The sequence below is a fragment of the Aptenodytes patagonicus genome, chromosome 3 (assembly GCF_965638725.1).
Source record: "Aptenodytes patagonicus chromosome 3, bAptPat1.pri.cur, whole genome shotgun sequence".
Lineage (NCBI taxonomy): Eukaryota > Metazoa > Chordata > Aves > Sphenisciformes > Spheniscidae > Aptenodytes > Aptenodytes patagonicus.
In genome coordinates this window covers 95,008,040-95,035,715 of record NC_134951.1, presented here as the reverse complement: position 1 = coordinate 95,035,715, position 27,676 = coordinate 95,008,040, and the positions used below count along the sequence as shown (strand labels likewise).

Genomic DNA, 27,676 nt, shown 5'->3' with positions numbered 1-27,676 from the left:
GATAAGAAGAAACATACTCCTGGTATCAATGACCAGCAGCAGCTGGGTCCTCTTACCCTGGTACTACACACAAACTCCCTAAGAGCTCATAAGCTGTTCAACCAGATCCATTAATTCTGCAAAGGCTTTTGGAGGTGTTTCACTACTCTGCTTACGGGATTCTTTGGCTTGCTTTTTAGATTCACCTTGCTATTTTCACTGAGTATACAGAACCCTGCTTGGATCAGGACCTGGTTTTAGGCAATGTAACATCCTAGCTGAAGCTGGGAGGCTCTCTGGATTTTATCCAGAGTGTACATGTACAAACACAGAAGTTAACTGAACTTAACTGAACTACACTGAAAGGTGAGCAAAATACCTCCTTTATTCTTCTTTGTTCCAATTATCAAGAATCAATGTTCTGACTATAATGCATTCAATCTATGAAACATAATTCACTTTCAAAGTCTTATTTGTGGAATTTTCAAACACATGGGAAAGGCTTACCTTTCTTTAAACTAAATAATTTGTATTATTTCTGATACTAAGATATGCAGGAACAATATGGAAAGATGGGGTTATGCATTGTGTTTTATTTAAGAATAGATCTTAAAACTGCAAGGCTCATATTTGTCCTTCCACAAAGTCTGAGGCAATCTGGATAAAAAAGTTTTACTTTTTGTCCATTTTTATTTTAAATACTTAGTCTTACAGTCCAGATCTCAAAAAATTAAATGGCTTGCCTACATAACTTCACTGGTATGTGTACTATCATTACTGATACCATTATCAGCAGAAATCTCTCTCTGTCTCACAAGAAAAATTAATGAACATATAGGATGATTTAGCATGAAAGCTTCCCCACCTGTGTATCCTTGTACTTTTCTCTTAAGTCCATGAGCCGGTGATAAGCTTTAATTGCTTCTGAAAACTCTCCAATATCTGTACTGGTGAGAAGATAGTTCTCCCATATTTGCCAGTGCTCATAGTTGCACTTGAGAGCTTCTTGGAGGGTTCGAAATGCTTTGATTCTAATCGATAATAAAAAAGAAGAATAGAAAAGAAGATTCTATATTAAAGATTTAATATAGAAGATTTCTATATTAAAATCAGTTGGCATTGTATCAACTAAAAAGCTGCTTATTTAAAAAATCAGGTTTAGAAAACACTGCAATGTAAAAGTTATTATTCATAATTTACAATACTGATAATTCCTTAATCTCTCTTACCAATTACTTTCTATCAGTTCACTCCACAGTATACTCTGTAGAGTCTGAACTAGGTAATTTCTATGCTAGCTCTCATAATTACATTTTGGCAAAAATTCATAATAATTGTGCCATCTATGTCAATATTTTCTTTTCTGAATTTTTAACTGGAACCATGAGAAAACAATCTTACTCATGCTGCAGTTTTAACACATATTAAAAAATTAAAAATTACTGAGTTCCTGGCAGATGCAGAATGATACTGGCTCATTTCATCACACAAAGGAAGGTTATTTAACAATAACAGCTTTTCGTGATTTATTTTAAACGTTTGCACGTGGTAAACATGCATACCAATTGCACAGAAGCCTAGCATTTTAAACCATTTTTTTCTTATATCAACTGGCAGCTTTACTTACACTCTCTGTTGCCTGACACTACACTGCTCAGTACAAATGTGTCACAGTGACTATTAGGGTCCTTCACCAAAGGTACTGCCCAGTAAACCATCTCATAGTGGCAGGAGAAAGTGTTGTGGAATAAAGGTGGACAGAATAATTCCTATAAAGTCACTGTCAAGTCAGGAAGCATCTTTATTTTTTCATATGGGTCCACTGCAGGCAACTCTTTACCATTCCCTTACTCAAGGAGAGAAGTAATGGCATCCTCTGGTAAGGACCATAAGACAGTTTGGCCAAATCAAGAATATGGGCTGAAAGCAGCTGACCTACAGTTTACAGAGGTATGACCTCCTGCACAACATGCAACCAATGCTGCCAGAGAGGAGGCAGAAGGAGTAAGAAGTCTTAATGCAATCTGAAGCATATGTTGGTAAGGTCTGGGTGCCTACTGTTTAAAGCTTTAAACGTACTGCCAAAAGTTTCAATAAATTTGAAACTTTAAAAAAAGCTTTGCTAGAGAATCACAATGATATGGTTCTTAGGACTTTAAGAGACTGAAGCTTACTCTCAGCTGGACAGTCATGATATGTAGAAAAAACACAAAGGAATAAATTCCTTTAAATGAAAACTTGAAACAGAGTTTTCCCAGGCTGGTAAAAATCTTGTTTGGGGAGGTATGACAATAGATCTCTTCTTAATAAAGACCATATAAAAATGGTTTGTTATCAAAATTTGCTGTTCACTTGCTCTATTGCTTGAGTAAGTTGCTAGAAGTGCTGTCTCTAAGAAAGACAGCTCAAAGAACTTGTTGGTTGAGTTTCAAAAAGAGGGTCCAGGAGAGTGTAAATATCCCAGCCAGGAAAAAGGAATATCTAACTAGTGGATCAGGCCATTAAAAGTTTGGAATGGCTGGGTCAGGGAAAAATGTAAATAACTGCCAATCTAAGCCCATAGTATTAAAAGAGTTACCAAATACACGCAAAGAGAGCTGACTGATAGAGCAAAATTATTGAAGGAAAACAGGTCATTTGGCATAGCTACGGCAGAACAGTCCACGGGCAGGGTTTTCCCATGTTCACTCCCCTTTTCTCTCTTTTCTGATATATGTGATGTTGCCGAGTAAATGTACTAACAGTTGGGTCTCCTCTACTGTTAACAGTCCTAGTAAGGGATTTCAGACCCCGATTTTGATAGATTATATTAGAAAAGAACAGAGACTTGCTCCTTCCTCTGTGGATTTTGCTACAACGGAAGCTGGGATCTGCTACAGCTCTCTTGACAGGCTGGAAGATGCTCTGGCTGACTGATGTACCCCAATCACCTTGAGAAACTGTTTCTGAAACTGCTCTTCAACATCTGCAGGATTAGCCTGTATGATCTCCCCCATCTTCTCAAAAAAGTTAATAAATTATCAGGAGTGCAGATGCCAATCAGATGGAACTGTGAAATGTAGACAAGATACCAGAGGGATGGGATGGAAATCATATTCCTCAAATCATCACTCTTGCTACGCTAATGAAGTTCTCTAGGTTGTCAAAACAAATCCCCTATGTATTAATAAATCATATAATGATGGACTATCCTTAACCAGGGCAACAGTTAAACCAATCCATATCCAAACAGGAAACAGTAGGCAGTACCAGTGCATCACTCTGTCTTGGAAACCAGGAATCTTTCACCCAAAGGGCAGAGGGCCAGTCCCAGTTTGTTCTGAGAAATATGAGATCTAGATTTCAAAGGCCTCCTGGCACCCAGAGAAGTTTTTCTGGTAAACCAAAGAGGAGAGTCTGTTTTCATCACAATTAATTTTTCTGGAGGAAATTCAGAATACACAAAACTTGTGGACTCTTAAAAACAAACAAACCCAAAAAACAACAAAACCCCTTTCATTTGGGTGTCAGCAAGTTGTTTGCATACATTTTGCAAAAAGACACATTTTATATTTGTCTGTCGAATGAGACACTGCTAAGCCTTACCCAAATGCACAATCCTTGGGTGGGACTGATTTAAGAGCCTGGTTGGAGTAAAGGTTGATTTTGATGAGGGAGCAAAAGAAAACAATTAACTTATATATTTTATTTTTGTTTTCCTTTTTTTAATCCTTCCCCCCACTATTTTTTTTTTTGCTAGCAGGCTTGAAAAATAAGAATTTACACTTTCACCACCGCCCCCCAAAATAAATTATACTGAAGTGTACTACTACAGATATCCTCTGTTTTGAGAGTGGGTTAAACTAACTCACACACAGTCTTGATCTATAAGTGACTACACAAATAATCAAAGGAGTTGCTATTCCACAGCAAACACAGGCCACACTCAGCTATCAGCATGTAATACTGACTTAAGATTTCCTGTACACATATTCCTCTGCCTCGTGATTCCTGTGGGAAAAAAGCTCAGAAACATGCCCCCCTTTACTGCTTTTGATACAATATCAAATAGGTCTGCAAGTTTTGTATGTATTTAGCATGTTAAATCACAAGAGTAGATTAACAATAATAAAATTAAACCAATAAAGTGAAACTAATCAGTCAGTAGTTTCTCAGCCTTGTAGTAGATGGACAGAAAAATTATTTTGATTAAAGACACTTTTATGAAACAAGCATAAGCCAGTACACTGAGCATCTGACATACCCTTTTGAACTTTATGCAAAAGAAGGAGCAATCTATCACACACAGTCTAAGACAATAAATTGGGCACTGAGCATCTGATATACCCTTTTGAACTTTATGCAAAAGAAGGAGCAATCTATCACACACAGTCTAAGACAATAAATTGGGCATTCTCAAGGCACTGCTGAAGATGAAAGGAACTATTGAAAAGTTAAAAGAAGCTCTTGATTTCTGTTACTTTTTAGTCTTGAGTAGTTATTCCAACCTTCATTTTCCCTTCCCTCCTGCTCCATTAGCATATCAAACCATCTCTTGAATTCATTTATTACTTCCCACATTTCCTTCGTATGTTTATCAATTTACCCTTTTATATAAAATTAATATTCTTTTTCTCTTTTTTAGTTTGTCTCCTGACTGCATAACCGTATAAATTGATGTCAGATTTTGAGTAAGGTTTTAAAAAAATTTCTCACTCTTGTTTCATTCTTTGGGGACAAGTTATAATGTGAAAATTCTTCTTAAATATTAAGTTCTTTCAGGTGTTCTGTGTCTACAAGTAACTTTTATTACATTGAGTTGAAATACAGAACAAGAAAGGCGGTCCATTTAGGTCAAAGCTTCTTGTACTAATGGTTAATTTGGAGGGAAAAGAACAAGCGAGCTATTATGTGTGGAGATCTCCCTCTGCTTTCGTAATACGAAAAATAAACTGCCTGTTTTTCCCTTAAATCTACTGAGATTAAAGTAGTATGAATTGACATAGGTCTGAATATACAGTTTGCTTGAAATGGACATATCTTTTTAACTTCATAGTCAAATTAGTTTCCAACTTTCATATTAATGTTTTGCACTGGTTGTACTTACTACATCATAAATACTTTTAACATGAAAAAAGTGTAGGGTGAGAGGTTGCTACTTTTATAAAGCTTATGAAACTATTTCTTGCAAAATGAAATAAGTTATCAACGATCGAACCTGGGAGAGAGAACTGAAGGGATAAGAATTACAAAATATGAGGTAACCACATTATAAGAATAAAAAACTCAATGTCAAAAAAAGGAAATCCCAACTATTTCTTTTGGAAGCAGTATCTTCTAATCCTTTTGAAGTACTTACTTCTGTTTTAATCTGATATAAGCAGTTGATAAATTGTTCCAGGCCTCAGCATTCTGTAATGATAAAAGGAGAAGTACCAAAAAAAATTATTCACTTATATTATGCTTACTTCATAAAAATATGTAAATAAAACTACTGTGAAATATCGATTTTGCTAATCATGCATATTAACAAATATTTTCTACATAGCAGTAAAAACATTACATTGAAATAGAAAATATATTAAAATAGAAATACATAAACATTACTGACTACAGCAACAATCAGGTAGGTAAATATCAATTAACTGCCTTCTGGTTGGAATACACTAAGTCAGCGCTTGCCTTCAGTTTAAACTGTAAACAGGCATCCTCTTCTGGATCTAGCTGGGATGGCTGGAGAGGTCAGTGCTCCCAGCAGCTCATCACTTCTCACTAGCTGGAAGCTACTTACCTGCACCGCTCTGTTAGTGGAAAAAATTATCTGAATGTCCCCTAATGGACCTCAGGCAAAACTAACAGGGTTAGTTCCAACAGTGTTTATCAACTGTTTTAGCTGAAAAGGATTACGGAGTGCTCAGACAATCTTTCCTCTGGTAAAACCAGCAGAGCCATATACAGAGATGATTCTTGCCCATCGCCTTATGCTGCTGTAAATTTGAAGCTGCACCACTGAATTCAGCAAAGTGACAACTAGTATAAATTTGAAGAACAGACTGGTTACCGCAATGAAATGTACTCTGGTACTGAAGGCTATCCTCAGGCTTAAGGAGCATTTAAATCATGTTGGGAAACTTTTTTGAGGCTTAATTCATGAAAATGGTCATTACATTGCTGCAGATCATTGTATAAAGATAGCTTTCACCTCCATAACTAAGAGCCAGCCCAGCATCCTTTACTCACAAAAGAAATACCACTTAACCCACTGAGAAGTTAGTTGGCTTGTTCATATGAATACAATCAAGTACAGGCCACAGACAGGTAAGTGAAAATTTTAGTATCTACTTGGAAGTAAATCTACTGTACTGAAACAAACAAAAAAATCAATATATAAAGTAAAAATTCCAGTTAAATACAGGGTTGCCTGTATGTACATTTTTTTTCCCCAAGTTATTTAATTTTATTAAAAAAGGAAAAAGAATACTCTGTTACCTTTCACTGTGCTCTCATTCTTTTCCCCAAGAGAAAAGTTTCTATCAAGTAGGTTGCATTAACTCTAAGTGAGCAACATGCTGGCAGTCAGGCCTTTTGACAAAAGTATTGCCAGTACATTCCTGAGAGGTAATCCAGCTGACTCCTCTGCTATCTCACTGCACAGTCATACTCAAATGGCAATATTGTACACATGCTTGCCCCGTGCATCCTGAAAAACTGGCTAACAAGCTCCATTCTCCCTGTGCTCATGACTATATAGTTACAAATTTACCTGTCATACAACCCCTTATTTGACTTTTTTTTTCCAGGAGAATTTGATTCCTTAGAGGACTAAGTATTTTAATTTCATTTTTTTGTTTTATCTCTCTCTTTAGCACTCCTCACGGTCTACTCATTCCCTTTTCTCTGTTTTAGCAATGTATGCAAGCATGAAGGAATTTCTGCTCAAACATATTTTAATATTCACACACACATACTTGGATGAAGTTAAGTATTGGGCAAGTATTTTTATGATGCCTCATGACAAAAATATATCCTTCATGCACAAGTTTAATTTATTCAAAGGGCTAAGGTTTAAACAAGTTTTTCATTACTGCTTTTCTTGTTTATAATGAAAACATCCTTGTTGCTTTTAGATAAGCCATCTGAATCACTTGTTGAAAAGTACATACATCTGGTTCCAATGTCACACAGCGCTGAAATGCTTTGGCAGCACCTTCATAGCCTTCTAAAGCAATGTATGCGCAGCCCAAGGAAAACCATACACCTAGCTGGAGAGAAAAAAATGGATGATTACATATATATACACACATACATATTTCTGCACAAAATAATTTTGCCTGGATGCTCAAACACACACTACACTTGTTAATTTTACCTGATTTTCAGCTGTCGTAATAGTATTGCATTGGAATAAATAATATCCTGTATGCAGAATATAGGAAAACTTTAGGTTCAAAGTTTTAAAATATGGATAAACGAAGGTGTTGACTATGTAAAGATCACTTAACCATATGTGAAGTGCTCTTTAACATCGCATCTTCATTTAGAGAAGAAAGTGACAGCTATTTAGAGGTTTCCATATTTTGCTTTAACTTGTGAAAAATCCACATTCACTTTATAGTATTACAGTTAGGTCAAATGGTAAATACTAGGAAATGTATTTCAAGGAAATTGCCTTTTAGAAGAAACATTTCTAATGACTGACCATGAACACTTCAAAACTATAGCTCTTTCTACTTGTCAGAATATCAGTTTTTAGTTTATAATGCAATGTTGAGAGATAGAAATATACTTATATAATGCCTTGAGTAGAGACCAGAACTTTACCAGTTCAATAATCTTGCATTGTAAATCTTTAGTTGTTACAATGAAATACCCACCACAGATTAAAATAATATCAGATATAGGCATAAATTACAGCAAATTAAATATGTATTCTCATAGCTCTTCAATAGCAAGTTCCTGATTTGCCACATGGTTAATTCTCAAGGAGCTGCAAGTTAAGCAGTACTACCTTTTAGAAAAGCTCTGTAATTCAGAAAAGTATTAAAACCCAAGTACATTCACAGAACATTTTCTGACAGTGTTATGCTGTTTAAATGCATGCAGTCAAAATCAAACAGAACATTTTATAATGTGCTGCAGAATCATTCCAGGTAGTACTACCTACTGCAATAAGCTCAGCTCTTTCTCCATTCTAAATGCCGAGGTAAGAAACATAAATAGGTTTTAATGGAAAATTTTTTGAGAAAGGGAAAAAGGTTGGGAAGAGGAAGATGGAAAAACAGGTTACATTAACTCTAATTTATATTGCACAACAACATGTTATTTTTCAAGATGTCTGATTAATCTTTATATCCTCTTGTGTTTTGGGTACTAGTTTTGAAGCAAGCAATTCTGATAACTCAGGTTCTTCGTAGGAAACCATAATGGTGTCCTGGTTTCGGCTGGGATAGAGTTAATTTTCTTCCTAGTAGCTGGTACAATGCTGTGTTTTGGATTTAGGATGAGAATAATGTTGATAACACACTGATGTTTTAGTTGTTGCTAAGTAGCGCTTACACTAGTCAAGGACTTGTCAGCTTCACATGCTCTATCCACTGAGAAGGCTAAAGGTGCACAAGAAGCACAACAAATGGCTATTTAAATACAAAAACGTTACATTAAGAAACATTTGCAAATCACAGATTTTACAGGGTTGAGGATAAAGCTGTTCATTCGTTCATATGCAAGGAGCTTCTATCTCTACTGATTAATTGCAAACTCTGTAGCAGATATTTTTGCAGTTCTCTCCAGATCAGACTCATTTTTCTGTCTCTGAGTCCCAACTTAAAATCAGTAGCAAGATGTCTGCTACAACTGGATTAACCTGACTTACCTGCTATAGAGTTCATAGTTAATCTGCTTCAAAACTTAGATCCCAGCATGCAAATGTATGACACTCATCCCTGTCAGATCTGGCACCCTGGTGGGCAGTCTTCATGATATAAATAAAGATATCCTTTTGCATTTGGGGGTGTACGTGGGATTGCTGATCCTTAGAGCACATGGATGTATGAATAGGTGAAGACAGAACTGCCAATTACATCTGGCCTGGGCAAACGTGAAAATCTACTTATCAGCATTGTCAGCCTGTCACCTTTCATGATCTTTAAACTCATCATTCAAAGAAAAAACTGTGCACGAAGAAAAACAATGTTTTCCAAATCTCAGAGGGCAAAATTAATAGGAAATAAACATTTAGTCAATCCCATTTTTTAAGCCTCTTTTATCCATCAAGTTTCCAGAAGTCCAGCACTCCCACATGGCTGCTACCTCGTTAACTCCCCTTTCTCTTCTTTCTAGATCAGTAACTTTCTGGACATGAAAAGCAGGGGTAGAGACGCGGACCGATCAAGTATGAAATTGAAGGCTAGCTCCAACTCTATAGCTCAGGATACTAGTTAACAGTGCTTCTGTAAAGAGTGAGAGAAAAAGCATCATTTCATTTTTTATAATTCTAATGAGTAACAGCAGCACAGTGTCACTTCTGAGCTTGTGCTTCCAGAATCTGATTTGACTAAAACTTCCACCATTTTAATTTTTTGAGGCTGATGGTGAGCAGCTACATCTCTCAGGAACTGGCTTACCAATGCTTAAGTTTGTCAACTCCTTTCTCAAGGAAAAGTTACAGCACAAGAAGAAAGTAAAATTATTCTTTACTTCTGTGGAGAAAAGCTATATGAGCAGGTACCTAGGAAAAATCATACAGTGACTGCAAAGAATGGTAAATAATTTTTTTTCTTAATAATTTGAAACAAGATATTTTGCCTAGCAGGAACTATGTATGAAGGTTTCAAGTGAACGGAAAAAATGTGAGAGCTGGACATGATGGAGAAGGTTGGGAAAGGCGTCCAAAAGGGATCCTTTAGCAGACAAGAAGAGTGAGATGAGAAGTCTCCGGGGTGGGAATTAAGTCAAGGAGCTGAGATGTTATGATACAGAGGCAAAAAGTATAGAGAAAATGGAATAGGTCACGCAGATGGAAGAATGTTGCTATATGTTGAAGAAAACTTCAGTCTCAATCATAAGGAAAATAACCGCATAAACGAACAGCAGAACTGGTATGGATTAAAATTTCAGCCCTCAGTAAAAAAGCAGGATAAAGACTGTATCTTGGAATACTTGACTGAAATGGAGAAGGTAACATACTGGGGGAATATCAGAAGGCTGTGAAAGTAGAAGTCTCAGAAAATACAGGGAGATTTCAATTATTCAACATGATTTAGCAAATAACATCATGGATGCAATTCGAAGGCTAAATTTTTTAGATATAAAGCAGCTCGTCAGAAGACAGTACTTACCTTGATCCTGACCAGTATGAAAGATCAGGTTCAAAATGTTACTATACAAAAGATACTTTGTAATGTATTCACTAGCTAGATTCACTAGCCCTTCAAGAACAAAAGCAACTCATTTAATACAGAGGATGTTAAATTTAAAAGCTACTTAAAATAGAAAAGCTGTGTTAAAAACTAAAAGGGGCAGCTAGAAGAGTAAAGGTCTGCAGAAGACTTGAAGCATTTAAAGACAAGACATTTCAAGGCTTGGAGCAACTGCATATTGTCTTTCAAAAAGGCTCTAAAAAGACTAGATAATCATAACAGTTAATAAAGGAGATTATAAAGATGATAAAATAAAGGAGATTATTAAGAATAAGAGGACATACTTTAAAAGCTGGTGTGCTAGACAAATGAGAAAGCTACAAAAGAACAAGTCTGACAGCTTAAATGGAAAAACATGGTAGCTGTGTAAAAAAAACCCAAAACCCAAACCCAAACAAACAAAAACCAAGGTTCATTGCTTTTGATCTACTATAGCAATGAAATGGTATTTTATCATCCCTTAGATATCTGGACAGGGAGCATGAATTTCTTCCACAATATAAGAAGGACAGTGACTCTTTAATAATATATTTAGGATACCATTTAAGAATGGACTTAAGCTATTTTGTGTGGAAACAGTGGTAAGAATTCCCTTTTTATTGGGGAGGGCACAAAATCTGCTGATGCCACTGGCTGATGTAACAACTGCTCTAAGGAAGCTGACTGACTGAAAGGTAACATAAGGAAAACTTTGTCCAAAGTTCAAAAAAGACTTTTGTCAAGGCTTGTGGAACTAGGTTAAAGTTCTGTTTTGGAAATAAAAAGAAGTGTGTTGGCTAGAGGTTCAAATGTTGCTACTGATTGGAAAAACACATGAAAATGTGCTGTAAATTTTTATCCTTTTCAAAACTGAAGACAGTGACCAGCAAAGGAAGATAATTTAGGCTTGGACTCTTTGTTAAAACTTGCCATCAGGAATTTCCAGGCAAGTCTTTAGTAAGTCTAAATGATTATGAAATGCTTTAAGGAAGTCTAAACAGTTCTCTTGTGTTAGTGGGAATATGGTTCCAAAATAACCTAATTACCGTATAGCTGAACATTTAAAAAGAAAAAAACCCAAATCAGATATCTGAAGAAACTTTTTTGCATTTTAAAAGCAATTTCTACTATTTGCATATGGCAAATACATATAGGTTTGGGGTTTTTTTTTTCAGAATCCAGTAAACTCTTCAGTACAATACTCTTAGGAGTACAGCAATGTTAGTTTAGAAACAATCTATACCCTGCAGAGCAAAATTAGTCTTTGGAGTTAATAATTACAGTAAAATTCTAAGAGATGTAATTGAGTGAAATCCTAGCTGAGTATCTTTTAATTACTCATTTTTTGGCATCACTTATCTCCCTTATAATTCTTTTGAACACACCACACTGACAGAATGTACTATAGTTTTAAGTAAGTATAGAGACTTCTATCATCTTTTCCAATGAGAGACTCTAGCTCAACTCATGTTTAAGTTACTTCTACTATTACAAGATGAATGAGAAGGAGAATTGTTGAGAATAAGGCTCTCATTGCATTGTCCAAAACTTTAATTCCAGATGTAGTTGATGGCAAGCTGACTTCTAAAGTGTGACTGTTTTCCCAAATTGGAGAGAGATCAGTTGTCTTGCTTCACACTCAAGAAAATTAGCCTGAGAAGTTATGAGCCAAATAGTCTGGCACATAAGAGGATTATTCTTTTCTTGCAGACTGTGACATGGTGGAGAACGGTGTGGGCACAAAAAAGGTGCTATGAACACTCTATTTCTGGAAAATTCAAATGTGCAGTGACTGGATACAGAGAACCATACACTGTTCAGCACAAGAACTAAGAAATTTGTAATTTAGCAAGACGTAAGTTTTGTTACACAGGCTTTCACCGCTGGAGAACTGACTGCATGAGCTCTTTGATCTCTGGAGTTGTCTCAGTCCAGCCTTGCAAGATGGTTGCAGTGAAAGCACAAGAGAAATGCATCTGTCATCCACTAGGCACATACTAGAACAAGTAATTCTGTAAGCAGCAGTGCTAAGGAAGATGAGTTTCAGATATATTTTGTAAGACTTTCATTCCTTTGTGGATTCTCCAAAGTCTAATATGGTGGTTGGCTAATACTGCAAAGACCTACCCTCAGAGACCTCAACCAAATTTGACCAGTTGGCCAAAGAGTACACAAGATTAAAGGAAGGTTGACAGAGAATGGTTTTATCCATTAGATATTTTGGGGAATCACTTGCTGCAGTCTAAAAATCCCTTCCTCCAAAAAGGTTTCTGATAACCACACAAAAAAAAGAATTTCTTTGTAATAGGGAGTCCTTGTTTACCTGATAAATTATTCACAGTTCTTGGAACAATTTGTTAATGAGTATTTTCCTTGTATTAAAGTCCTTGCATCTAGAACCACCTTCCTCTCTGTTCTTTGTCCACTAGACATCCTGGAATAGAAAACAATTAATTTCTGTAGTGACAGAATACAGATAGACTTTAGAAGACAGTGATATGTCAATCCACGCTGTCCATTTGCTCAATCTATTTGTTTGAAACCTGAATCTTAAATAGAGCTTCCTGAGCAACAAGAGGAGGAAACGTTCACTTTCCTATATGGACTGGCTTATTTTTCTTGGATTGCCTTTCATTTTAAGCTTCCTTTGGATAGGACACAAAATAAAAAAGCATCTCAGCAGAATATTTCTCAGTTTTGAGCCCTGTAGGCCATCTTCTGCAGCCCTTTATTATCCAGGAGTCCTCTTGATTTCAATGAGGTTCTTATCTGAGTGATATATATTTTGTTGGCATTTCCTGAGTCAGTAAGAGAACTGAAAGACAAGGGAAAGATTTTTGTTCATTTTGCTTTCCATTCTAAAGGTGTTTATAAGTTATCTGGAGTTCACTTGAATAAGAACAGGACTCTGATTCATTGGAATAAAATACATCATTGAAATACAATAAAGTTTCAGGATATAAGAATTGAAAGGCTGGAGGCCTTTAAAGTGTTTCTACAGCAGAAGTCCAGCTAGTTATGTGGAACTCAAAACAGCAGCTGTGGCAGTATTCTTTGGAGGGCCAGAAGGAATATCCTACTTTTGCGTGGACCTGGAAATGGCTATGAAGAGCACAATTTATATACATAAACAACCACAAAGCTATTTTAAATTCTCAAGACTTTTTACAGGGTGGACCTTATTGGGATGGGATATAGTGGCTGAGAAACTGAAACAAGATTACGAAAATTGTCTGCAGAACAGCTTGCAAAGGATCTGTCAAAGTACCCAGCTTCATCAAGAGAACTCTTTTGACCGTGGTTTCAGTTTTGATGTATTACTGTAATAAAAGCTACTGTCATCACAAGCGTAACACAATGCTTCTCACTGACTCCAGAGCAGGACAGACCAGAACACCTGAAAAAGATTTCTGTGAAATACAGAGATCAGAGTTTGTAACTCAAAGCCAGACAAAGCAAAAGGATAATTTCATTAAAGTCTGTACAGCATTCTTCTTATGAGTATTTTGCTTGACACTTGTTCATTATTTATTTGATGATAATTATTAATTTTCAATGGCTTGATCTCTTTGAAATAGAAGAGCTGTACAGGCAAAGAATTAGCTGCATACAAGGACCTGAATGCAAAAGGATGTCTTCATTTCGTTATGCTACTGTTTTTAGCCAGGCTTCCAAGTATGTGATAAAAAATTTGCTAAGAATAGTAATAAGCTGTTACTTTGACATCTGTGCACAGAATTGCCTTTTAAAAAAGTGTGTCATCATTCAAAATTGAACACACCAACTAAAACAAAGCCATATGTGTATCATTTGCCAACCTGCATAGGGTTGATCTGCACGGAACGTTCAAAGCACTCCACACATTCCCTGAATTCCCGGTTGCGGAGATGGAGGAGGCCTTTGGAGCGTTGGGCACGGGCGCTGCGGTGCCTGGAGAGCTCCCAGGCCTTGTCATAGTACTGGTGGTCTTTAAGAACATCACCAAGCAAACAATATAATCCTGGTGTCTCCTTTTTCTCTAGCTCCTGCCTGAGTATTTCTTCTGCCTGTTGAAGAACAAAGAAAAATCAATACATAATGGGACAATTTATTTTCAGTTAATCGCTTACCTGAACAAATACCACTTTAGCACCTTGCAATCACCAGTTGAAGACTAAGAAGTAGGGATAGTAAGGAAACAGTATCTTGATCCAACACAGCATCAAAGATAAAGTCTAGAGAGAATCTGGTTCCAAACTGTTTTTAAAAAAACACACTTCAACATCAACATAATATGGTGGCTTTTGGTTTAATGGACCAAGGGAAATGTACCTATTAAACCCAGAAGCAGCTTGCTCCTCAGTTTATATCTTAGGTGTGTATTCTGTCCCAAGAGCAAATATCAGTCCTGGACATCAAACCTACACCTACCTCATAGCAATGCAGTATCAGCACCATTAAGGTATGTGCAATCCTAATAGTTTATCATCTGTGTTTTTTATAAATCCTAATAAGTACTCTTGCAATGACTGTCATTCCTTTTTCTCTAATTGCTCTTTTCAAAAATAGTTACTTCCATTCTATTATGTCTGAAGACACATCCACTTTCATACAGTTGGTTTTGGAAATGCTACTCTCTTACATAAGATGCAGAAGTTATAAATTTATCTAAATGTTTGAGATAAAATATATTCAGAATATATACAGCATTATGGAAAAGACGACACAAGCTGGGTCTCCCAGACGTGTATTATGGGCTGTGACCAACTTTCAAAAGCTCTTTATCTCAGGGTCACTATCTTGCTCTAACAATAAAATTATTGTTTCTCTTTTAAACAAGAGATAGTCTGCTTTCTGTGGCTTTTTGAAAAGATAAATACACTGGACAGATGATTTGTTGTTCAGACTGACCTCTTACCTCAGTCCCCTGCTGCAAAAATGTAACATAATTCAGCTCAGTATAATTTTTCTATTAGAAACGATCTAATTGAAGCATCTGAACCAAGAAAGATTCGACGCAGCCTGCCACAGAATTAAAGTTTGAGATTGTAACACTACTCATTCTTCTATCATAGCTAGTTTATCTAAAAGGAAAGCTGAGTTCATGTTCGCATTTAAATTATTACTGCTTTTCTTGTTTCTATAAGAACTGTTTTCTTTGCCCTTGAGATGATTGCTAAAGAATCAGTGTCTCTTACTCCTCTTCCTCCAATCAGTAAAATTCATTGATCCTGTCTGAAAATCATCTTTAGAAAAATGACTTTGTTTTACTTTGTTTTGAAATATTTAATGTATAGGAATTTTAACACTTCATTCTTACTATCAGTTTTGTTAAATAAAGTAGCAGTAAAAGTCTACAAATATTTGAAGTGCACAAATGTGAAGAAGGGATGTATTGTTTAGATTTCTGAAGGGATCTTAAACTAGCAAAAATGGAATCCCATTAAGAAGAAAATTAGTGGCTGAATACTAGGAAAATAACTTAATGGCAAGTGTTTTTAAGTGCCTATAGAACAGTTCTCCAAAGAAAGCCAAAGAAACTATTACTTAAAATTCAGAATTAGCCTAGTCAAAGCTAGAAAACTTCACCTAACAAGAAGATTGCACTTGCAGAGGGTTTGGTTAAAGGGCAGTTTACTTCCCGTTCCCTGCCTCCATTAGTTGCTATGACAAGATTAAAGGAACACATATTAATAATAGATCTTTAAGATGATTTTTTCTAGAGCAGAGAGAACTGTGTGCTTTATTACTGCAGTAATCACATTAGGCACCAAAAGGTAAGGGTTTTTTCCCCTTCAGATAAAGACAAAAAGACTGAAGGGTTGCTGTGTGAACAGCAACTGTGAGGTGAAAAGTGCACTGCATGCTGCTGCTTTACCTCTTCCTCTGCAGGGCACTCCCAAGGTCAGATTGCTATTCTGTGGCAGTGCCTAGTACTAATCACACACTAGACTAGAAAGCCAACCATTCACTAATTGCATTTCACATTTAAGAGCATAAAGACATCATGTTCTGGTCTAAGCTTACAAGAATTCATTGCCAACATAAATATTTCAGCACACAGATAAAACAGAATTAAATAAGCAGAAGTCTGACTTTTTCTTCATCCGACTAGCTATCTGATCACCTCTCTGGCATGTTACAAACCTTTTTACTACTTAAATCTTTAAAGGCTAATACAAAGGGGATCATAACTACAAACTAAAAAAAAATTGTATTCTTAAAACATTTGTCAGTTGTCTTCTACAAAACCAGATAATACTTTAAAACAGGATTTCTCATTCTGCCTAGGTTTTTGTGAAGAAAAATATTCCTTTCTCCTAACTTTGTAGTAAACTATTTTCAAAAATGCACATTTAATCTTTGATAAGAACCCTGCTTCTGCAAAGAGCAAATCTTCTCTTAACAACAAAAAATTTTATCAAGAAACATTTTCCACACAGCTCCCGCAATGTATGTAAAAGAAATATAACCACTAGAGATTTATTCTTACCCATTAAACAGATATTAATGATTACTTTGCATGCTTTATAACTGAAAATTGTATCTAAATTAAATAAGCTTTGATAAGAAAATTATCAATTAAAAGTTACCTAAAAAGGAAAGAAATGAAGCTGTATAACCCTTGCTGACTGACACAGATTTAATTATAACAACACTGCTTTTCACAGAATGATCTGCACCAGAATGGATGGAATTCAATACTCAGTTCAAAAGCCAGCTGATCTAAACATGAGAAGGATTTAGGCTGTTATCCTGCTTTCTGGACTACTACAGTTGGTATGGGAATTAAACAGCCAATGCTTCACAAAAATCCAAAATCAGTAAAGAGGGTTCTGTTTTAAATAAAAGGTGGCGCCTTTTTATTACTCACTACAGAGACTCCTGGAAACCAAGTTCAAGATTCATCCTGCACTTGGCTTCCCAACCCTTCCCAACCCAAACTTCCACTTGCCATCCCATCCACGTGTTCCCATGTTTGTATTTTATTTATTTCCTGAAAGACTCTATTAGCCTCACTCTTCACAGATCTACCAGTTCTATTATTTGACAATTCATTCCTTTGCTAGTTCAAAGCATTTCCTAAAATGCTTTCATCTTTTCTGCTTGCACGTTATTTGCTAGGCTATCGGAGAAGTAGCATGAAGAAGCAGAACAGATGAGCATGGAAAGAGGTAGTGAGGGAAAAGGAAAATTCAGTTTTCACTTCATCTTCCCTATAACTTCATGCATGACTTTGGGCAAGCCATTTACTCCTCTTTCTCAATTTTGTAGCTTCATATATGAGTACTTACCTGCCTTCTACGTCTGTTATGATATGTAGTGGAAATCAATCAAGTTCTTGAACGATCTCACGCACTAATCAGTACAGCACTACTTGACTTTGCATCTGGAAAGCATTTCCTGAATTTAAAGGTGAGCTTCTGAGATCTTACCATAATTGTGTTTCCTTGCTCAAATATTTTAGAGATATCTGTGTCATGTCATGACAAGAAAAATAACTCTGTAGAACATGGATTGTTGGGTATGTTGGTCTAAAACCAGACTGTGTACCATGCTGTTTACTCTGAGCAGATGACGGAACAGAGATTGGGCTGAAAACAGGGTTGTAAGACGGAATACCAGGCTGATGCTAAAAGGTAGATCTCATTAATTAATCAAAGGTCAGCAGCTACCATGCTCTAGAGCTCCTGCAAGGGAGAAAGGCCTCACTTCAGTTGGAAGAACTGAAAATTCACATCTCCAGTTTATCCTTTCTTTTTTCTTTAGCAGGGAAATAGAACCATTTTTAGTGTATTATCCGTTTTCAGTAAGGTTGAAGAGACCTCTTACACCTTAACCTAATAAAGTTGTCTGATGTAAGTAATACTCTTGAGATCTCTGGGTCCCCCTCACAGTTAAAAGAAGGGAGAGGGACACTTTTCAACACCAGTTCTCACTACACACATGGAGATTAGTGTCTGCTTTTGCAACAAGTCTGTTAAAGGAATACAACGAGTAAAAGACTGGAATGAGAAAGCCACAGCAACTATCAATATACTGTGCATTCAGATTTTATAATGCTTTTTGTTCTGTGCCCTGTTTTGCTCATCGCTTGGCACTCTGTTACTCTTCTATTGACTCATGTTATGATATTGGTTTCTACTAATTTTGTTCAGATTATGAAACAAGAGAGTATAGAACCATATCTAGTAATGGTAAAAGATCCACAAAAAAGTTTGCTGTATGTTAGTAACATCTTACTCTGCAAAATTTGTACTGCTACATGGCCCTGTTATAACTGAGTTATGTATTTCCCAAGTGCATAATGTGGAGCTTCGCATAGCCTTATCTACATGCTCTGTTTCTTTGTCAGTGCATAATTCAAAAGTAGGAGGAAGGAACATATTACTTTGATGTGTAAGTACTCATCAAACGCATTGATATTGCTGATGTCTGCCTGTTTTATTAGATTTTTTCAGTATTTATATTCAGGTTTTCTATATAAAAGCATTTGTGAGTGAAAAACATGTAGAAGTTTATTTAATAGAGTTTGTTCTTTTGGGCACATATATACTAAATTCTTTAACGACATGAACATCCACTGAACAACATATTGCTCTAGTAGATTCTCGTGCATTTCTAAAAGAATAACTACCATGTTTAAAAACAAAAACATTTTTGATAAATACAAACAGTTCAGGCTCTGAAAGCTTTCTGCGAAGGAGCACAAATAGTACTCCCCTTGGTGTACAGCTAAATGTTTCTAATTTTCTGTTTTTTTTGATCCAATGCTAGCTTTTTTTCCCAGCACTACTGTTACTTAGTACTTACATAGCATTTTCTGTTTTTCAAAGCACAGCACAAACCCTCATTCTGAAAGCATTTCTAAGCAGTTTCCTGTGTCAGATATCCTGTCCTATTCTCTGAGTGCCATTTTCATAACTCCCTAAGGGCAGCTTTTGAATATAAGTAGGACAGAATGCATTTCCAGGAAATGGAAAATACTGACCTCTATTTCTCCACTGTACTGAAAAGATTGGGATATTAGCATACTATCCCCAAGGCATGCGTAATGTGACACACAATTTGCCAGCAAAACATATGTGTCAGTTCATAATGACCAAAATCTAGGCATTGGTGCACAATAATTAGAAAAAATATGTAAGTATGAGAAATGCTGCATTTTTTTCTATTAGTTGAAGTTATAACTCTCTATTCTGTAAGTTTAAATTAGTTTAAGCATAGTCTTTGTGATTTTGTCTTCATAAAGGCACACATACATTCATATATTTAATGCTACCATATACCAGAGGGAGAGAACAGGGAAGAAAAGAAAAAAGGTCGTATTTTTGTCTAAAAGTGAATATTTCTGAAAACTATACAAATTCTGAAAACAATGCTTAATAGCTTAAGTTCCTGTTATAGTCTTCATGTGTGAGAGATTGCACCAGGAAGAGAACACAGCTAAAGTTGCACACAAGTAAGCGTTGATTCCAGGTATCATTTTCTAAAATCTTCCTACCATTGCTCTAATAGTAACAGCAAAATAATCAACAATAGGAGGGCTGCTACCAGCATTTTTAAACAATTCTATCACCGATACACAGAGTTAGGTCATGGCTTTAAATTGTTTTTTTCTGGAGCTGATCACACGTAGCTGCAGCAGTGTTAAATGATGGAGAAGTTCAGGAAAACATCAACATAGACTTAACAAAATAAAGCCTTTTAATCTTATGCCACCTCTTGTCTTAAATGTTTGATTCTGTAATTTGAATATGTTAACATTAGGTAATTAAATACATCAAGCACCGATGTTGTTGTATTTAAAGTGTTTTAAAAAACTACAGTTAATAGTTTGAAATCAAATGGAAAAGAAAACTAACATCCCCTCCAGACAAAGCTCCAAGACCCCATCATGGATGACTGCTACAGCCTTCTTGAAATGCCCATATTACACCTTGCTCTGCATCCATAGTTGTTAATTTTCCTTGAATATTTTCAAGAATCGCTATCACTATCTTCTTGCTTCCTAAGTTATTTCTCATTTACCAACTTCTATTTCATGTAGTCATTACCCCAAATCTTTTTTTTTTTAGCATTCACAGGTTATGACAGACTCTCATGTCATACGTCCATTTTTCCTAAACACTTCCCTCATGACACCCCTGTAGAACTGAGTGTCATTAGTGAATTGAGAGCTCAAGCCAGACCGTCTTTCATACTTCAGATCCTATTTCAAGACAGAATCTCAGCTGTAAAAAACATTTTTCTTACCTTTCCATGTTGTCCTGCTCTTTCATAGCAGATCACTGCATCTTCCCACATTTCTAGCTCCTCAAATATCTGTAAGGCAGAGCTCGTGCATCCCAGCTCAAAGAGTAAGCTTGCAAGCTGACGCTGGAAAGATAAGAAATTCCAGGTAACTGAAAATAGGTAAGTAAATACTGTTTACATTTTTAAAAGACGTTAGAGGCATTTCTGACATCAACAAGAAGCAGACAGGGAATATGGAATTATTCTCTTGAAACTTCAAGCTGGAGCCTCAACCAATGTATATACCTCAAAAAAAAAAATCAATAGAACAATAATTGTTTTTATTTGATTTTGTTCATGTCAGTAGCTTAATTACTTTGAACTAGTTTATAATATAATGCAAAAATGGAAACAGACATGGCAGGGATGAATTGGCAGAGCTGAACTTCCACCCCTTAAATGAGGCGCATGGCCCATACGGCTGGAGAGCAGCTGCAGCAGGGTGTTGGGAACACTAGGAGCGGGAAACAGAGGCTGAAGGAGGGCATTAAAGCCTCTTCCAGCAATGCTTTGCCATAGTAATCTGTACCTGTGCAAACACAGATGGAGAGAAAGGGTCTGATACAATTTTGTTAGGTACTCGTGAGAAATCAGTCCCAAACAGCCACTGCCAAAGGGTGTTAGTTTTCAGTCAAATCAATATTGCATTTGAGTAGAGGTTCAACTCCCTAGTTGAGTTTTCCTCACAGATAAGTCAGCCTCTTTGTTATTTCAAATTCAGCTATTATTTCAGTGTACTTACGAAAATAAATTAGTAATCTTTTCAATTTAAAAATAAACAAGGTACGTTTTCATGACTTTGAAAAGTTGTTTTTGGTCTTTTGTTTATTTTTTAAGAGGACATTAAAATTGCGTATAGGTTTTCATCTGTGAAGAAAGGATAACTTATTTACTACGTGTGACAGATACACAATTTGGTTTGCAAAAACAAATGGGAGCATTCTGTATAAGGACACCTAATTATGCTATGAGATCCCGTGCAGTGAACTTCTGCAGTGTTTTTGGTGATCCTGAATGGATTCCCTGAAGCTCTCCGCAGATGTCATGGACCTCTCTTTATAGGCTTGGGTTCAGTATCTGTTACAAATCCAAGGATTCACCTTACAGACATAGACTGGTAGTCAAAAACTTACGAACTGGCTACAGTTCTTTGACATAAATACATAACAAACTGAAAATCTGTAACAAAGTAATTATTTGTTAGCTTGATATTAATCACTTAGGAAAAAAACCTACATTCCAGTGTCTGGAACTAAATCTTATTTATGTTTTATTAAATTTACTCAGAGTCAAATTTGGTAAAATTTATATAGGCAATGCCTCTTCATTACTATGACTAGAAGACTGCAGCCATCTTCCATTATAAATCCCTATTTTAGTATTTCTATCTTTGGCTTGGAAAATTGGCTTGGATTGAAAAGTGCCACTCTGACAACTGGAAATGAAAACCACATTTGCTAGTTTTATTGCAAGTGCCTGTTAAAAGGTTGTGTGGAATAATTTGAGAATGCTAGGAGAAGATAGGCATTGAGGTTAGAAATCAAAAAGGAATAAAACACCATCAAAAGTAAACAACATGAACACCTTTGGAGGTATGTGATGCAAACAGTTTTCTTAAGTTTGTTAAATACAGCATCATCAGATAAGACACTAATGTGTAGATTTCTGTTCTAGAAAGATTTTATTGTGAAGATAAACAGTGTAGTTTTGGAAAAAAAATATCCTGTCAGCAATAGTAAAAAGGGGCATGTCTCGAAAATAAAACTTTCTCAGCTCGAGGAGTTCTTCAGTGTACTTTTGACTCCTAATTTGGCTGCTTTGACCATGATCCACTTCCTGAAAACAACCCAAAGTGAGTGATCATTAAAAGATGAGAAAGATGCAAGTAATAGTAGCATAAGTAAAACAGTAATAAATAGTAAGACAGTGGCAAGATTATTTTTACAGGAGATATATTGGAAGCTTGAAAGTTTTGGTCCATTTTTTACTGAAGGAAAAAGGAAAGTAAAGAAGAATTGCACTACAAGCAATTACTTCTGTGCACGACAGAACAAGACATCTGAAAGCAAACACTGTAGAACTTGATTTCTTTCCAGAAAAACCTGGTGTGTTGTTAGGTTACATCTTTATTTCTACAGTGTTTCAACTCAAGATCGTATCACACTCTCTGGACTTTGGAGTCATGCAGTATCAAAAATAATAAGAAACACAGACTTTTAAGTAAAGCTTCAAATGGGATTACTTCACACCTGTATGGCCCAGTGTGGAGGCACCTGACAACAGTAGAAAATCTTCATGCGTTCAGATACCGATGTATTTGCATCTTGAAATTGGTCTGCAAGTGCCTGTAAATGTAAAGTATATTCTGATTCAGTATTTACTTAGACTTAGTCAACCAAAAGAAAAAAATATTCAAAACATTCAGGATTTTAAGTATTCTTGACATAATGGAGAAATATTAAAGGTAACACTAAACGCCAGTAAGCTTACACCATAATATGCTACAAGTCTTTTTATTACCCCATGTAAGAAAATGTAATAAACATTTATGTAAAAACTCTTTATTACAGCTAATAATAAATAAAACAGCTTTGAAGAGATTCATATTTCAAAGTGCATGTAACAGGAATAAGAATCAAATTTACAATCCCAAATAAATACCTGCAAAGTAAAACTGTGTCAAATACTAAAGTGACCTTGCCTAATGCATTTCAATCCTTTAGCTAGTTTTTCCCTGTCTAAGATAGTATTGATGTGCTTTAGGCATGAAATTTCTTATTAAAAAGAGAAAGACAAACATATTACAGTGCACCATGCTTTTGGAAACACAGTTCTAATACAGAATAAATTATTATGACTTGGAGTACAATTAAATTCAGGCTTTTTTTTCCATTTGGTGGATCTTTGGATTGTTGAAATGTTTTATTCTGAAACCTTTTGAAAGAGAATAGTAACTTTTGCATAGCAGAAGTGCAGCAGCTTCTGCACTAATTTTTTCTCTGAAAATCCACGATGACGTTACTTAAATCAAAATTCAATAGCAAGAAAAATAAAATATTAAAAGGTAGCTACAGCCAGAAAGTTGCTTAGAAATTTTAAGATAAGGGACAAACTCTCTTCAAATGCCAGTCATCACTAAACTAGCAAATTTAAGGCCAGAGGTATAAATAAAGGAATATTAAATTACTTGCCTTCACATGATTCATCTATCCAAGTCTCGCATATAACTCAGTCAAAGATTTATAGAAGGAACTAGACAGGTTCTCAGAATTTGCTCAGCATGGAAAATGAATGCAAAGATTCCCAAACAAAAGCAAAAATTGGATAGGATCTCTTCTTTCTCTCTCTTTCTAAATACAACTGCTGACTACCCAACCTATATCAATAATGCAAATAATAGTTGTGTAAAATTAATCAGTTATATGATTTAAATTGCTAAGCATCTTGTAACTGCTATTGATGTTAATGGGATTTATCAGGTGGCTTCATTCTTTTAATAAGAAAAAATCACAACAGGCAGCAATAATTTAGGCTTTAAATTCACGCTTAACCTCCTAATCTTAAATACTAATATTTAAAATATTCAATCTTATTCACATTCTCTCTCATAAAATTATCTCCAGAGACCTGTTCCTAGAGATTATTCAGAAACCTATCCCAAGAAAATGGCTGAGGCATATTTGTAGTAAGGAAAGGGACAGACTAATAAAATCGCATTCCTTTACACAGTTCCAAGCAATCCAAAAGGAGTCAGATTCAAATAAAACCTTTGAAGTAATATTATTTAATTACAGTTTACTTGACTACGAACTATATAACAAATCATATTTTGCAGTTTTAGTTCTGCTGAAATGTTCTAATGCTATGCAGAGTTACATTTTTCTATATTCTGTTGCAACAAAAATCAAACTAAAAAATTGTCCAATTCCTTGGGTAATCATTTTACAAGACCAGACAAAGTAGTAAACTACAGTTGGAAAATTTAAAAATAATGATCGCTTTAAGCCTGAGCAAAGCCAGAAAATCCTCAATATGTCCTGCAAAATAATTTTTTGAGGAGAACAGGAGATAGAAGGCAGAAAATGTTTTAAGTCAATCAAAACATTTTGTTCTTGTTTTAGCTTTTTTTTTTTTTTTTAAATTTCTAATGTTCCAAAGGAAAAACTGGAATTCAAAGAAAAACAGTTTTTCAAAAGCAACATATTTTATTGGAAAATTTGTGGCCATATTTTTTCTATGCTTCCTAAGCAGAAAAGCCTAATGTAAATGACATGTTGTAGGAGAATATGACTATTAGCAAGTAGAGTTCTCTCCCTTCCCGAAACACTGTACTCTGTTCAGAATTAAAAAAAACCCTGAAAATGTAGGTAGAACATATGCATATTACACATTCCCTAGGAAAGTATAAATGCTAATGAACTTAAAAGTTATTAAAATGCATGGTTTATGCACTCTCTCATATGTTGAAAAAATAAGCTCTGATAGTTCTGCCTACTAGTGAAGTATAGAAAATAAATTACTCAAAAATTGCTGAACTCTATGTTTCTGAATTATGCTTGAAGAAATAAAATTTGGGTTGTATAGTGGTGAGGAAATGAGAATCCTAACCTTATTGCACAGGTAATATCTAATAACAGAACAATAAATCAATAAAATGAGCAAGATAGCACTGCCAAGAGAGCATTCTTTCTCATTAATAATCCTCAAGATAAATATTGTGTAAAAAAAAAAAATCTATGTAATTATAACATATTTGCAATACAGTCAAAATTTGGTGTCTTTTAGTTAAACTGAAACTTGGTGTCTTAGTTTAACCCGAGCCTCAAACTCCTCCCTTGAAAGTTGTTAAACAGAACTACAACAGAAACCAACTAAAATTCACAACTCTAAATGACATGAGTTCTTCCATATGCAACATTTAAAAACATTAAGCTTAACAGATCACCCCCCTCACCATGTAACACACCCTTTCCCCAAGGCTTGAGCTGCCATAGATAATGAGTTCTGAAGTCAAAAAACACAGTACAGAGATATACACTAATCCAGTCTGGAAACAACAAAAACTTGAACGGTTTTGATGGAATTTTATATCACGAGCGAAGACTACATTATTGCCACATGAAAGCAGGAAAAGACAGCTCTAGAAACTACAATTCATTCTCCCCATCTTTGGTAAGAGATTAAGAAGTACAATAAGTAGCCTGTGTTTGGGATAAGTATACCATGTTAATTTGAAATGATCACATTAGAGCTCTTATCACTTTACTAATCAACCTCAGTCTAATCACTTTACTAATCAAAGTCAGCTAGTAATTATCCATGACTTGAGTACATGAAGTTTGTAAAGTATTTTTTCCACCTTGGATATCATCTCCATACATTCATTCCCATTGCACACCCTTGCTTTGCCTCTATGTTCAACATATGTATAACATATGGTTATACTATATCACTATGGTCCTGAGGATACAATATCAGCTTCAATTTTGAGCCTACCTAAATTTCAATCTCTTTATCCTCTCCACATTTTTTACCGTCCTTTTCTTCTGTGGCTGACAGAGTTAATAGCTTTTTCTTTTTAGCCAGACCCTATCTCTGTACTTAATCTCTGGAAATACCACTACACCTTTACAGTTTCTGGTCACTGGGATGTCATTTTCTTGTGATGTAATGCTATCTGATTTCTCAACCTACTTACTGGTCTGGGCAGCAGAGGGGGAGGTGCTGATCTCCTCTCTCTGCTGACCAGCGACAGGGCATGAGGAAATGGAATGAAGCTGCGTCAGGGGAAGTTCAGACTGGACATTAGAATCATAGACTCATTTAGGTTGGAAAACACCTTTAAGATCACTGAGTCCAACCGTTAGGAAAAGGTTCTTCGCTGAGAGGGTGGTCGGTCACTGGAACAGGCTCCCCAGGGAACTGGTCACAGCACCAAGCCTGTCAGAGTTCTTAGTCATATGGTGTAGTTTTAGGTATTCCTGCAAGGAGCAGGGAGTTGGACTCGATGAGCCTTATGGGTCCCTTCCATCTTGAGATATTCTATGACTCTAAGTCATTCCAACAAAGTTTTGTCCCTTTTGTTAAAATACAATCTTCAGGTAGCTTTTTGTGTCTGAGGTAAATAAATGGCAGACCTTCACATCCATCTTTTCATTCTTAACCTCTATTCCAGATGAAATAGTTTACTTACTTTCTCAAAAAAAAAAAAAAAAGGCCCTTACTATGTAATACTGTATCTAAATGCAAACTTTTTTTCCTTCCATTTCACCTGAAGGATCTCCTGATCCAAGATTATTTAGGGAAAAAATCCCCCAAAAAACAAACAAGCCCCAAACCCGTGTCTTTTGAAAAGAGCAAGATACTCATTACTTATCAAAAACATCTTGAAAACAGCATCACACTTTTGTTTGTGCAGCAACTATTTAATTCCATCTGGATCCCTCTCCCCAATAACACTGAAGATTGTCTGGTCCATATCCAAACCTAACATTGCTGGCCCCAATAAAATATCTCCCTCAAATTAGTCTTCACCCATAGACAGCATTTTATCCATGCTATTTCATGTCACTTCTTCCCAGGTTTTCATATCAGTAATACACAATGTGACTGCACCACTTTTCCCTTTACCTATCTTTTCTGACAAGAGCATTTCCAGTTTTAGTGTTCCAGTCACAATTGTTCCACCGTATTTCTTTCATCTGAGCAAAAGCTTGTTTCACAAGTTGCGTCAACAGTCATAGCTTGTTTATTTTGTTTTCCTGCCTTCTCCCACTGCTAACCAGGCATCCAGCTGTTTCCCACTGACCACACCCTATGTAAAACATTAATTTTTACTACTTTAGTACCTGATTACTTGCTATGCACTTATCAGTACCATCATCTCTACCCTTGTTAGCATCTTATATTCCCTCATACCCTTTGATTTATCCTGGTACACTTGATGTTCCTCTTTATGATTTTGTAGGCAGGAAGATTAGAGAAGTTTTTTCTAGTCTTCTCCTGCTTCTCAGTCCAGAGCTCTTGTCAGTCTGGCAGAATCAATC

General features: G+C 35.7%; 1 protein-coding gene across 1 annotated transcript in view; it reads right to left on the bottom strand.

Annotated features, from left to right (window-relative positions):
• The window catches only part of TTC27 (tetratricopeptide repeat domain 27), a 137,678-nt gene that overhangs the window by 13,439 nt on the left and 96,563 nt on the right, over positions 1-27,676 (bottom strand). Inside the window, exons 11-16 of the mRNA XM_076334285.1 lie at positions 22,880-22,975; positions 20,592-20,714; positions 14,174-14,401; positions 7,122-7,220; positions 5,318-5,370; positions 845-1,010 (exon numbers count right to left, since the gene is read on the bottom strand). Coding sequence (XP_076190400.1) covers positions 845-1,010; positions 5,318-5,370; positions 7,122-7,220; positions 14,174-14,401; positions 20,592-20,714; positions 22,880-22,975 — 765 coding nt within the window. The remainder of the gene's footprint in view (positions 1-844; positions 1,011-5,317; positions 5,371-7,121; positions 7,221-14,173; positions 14,402-20,591; positions 20,715-22,879; positions 22,976-27,676) is intronic.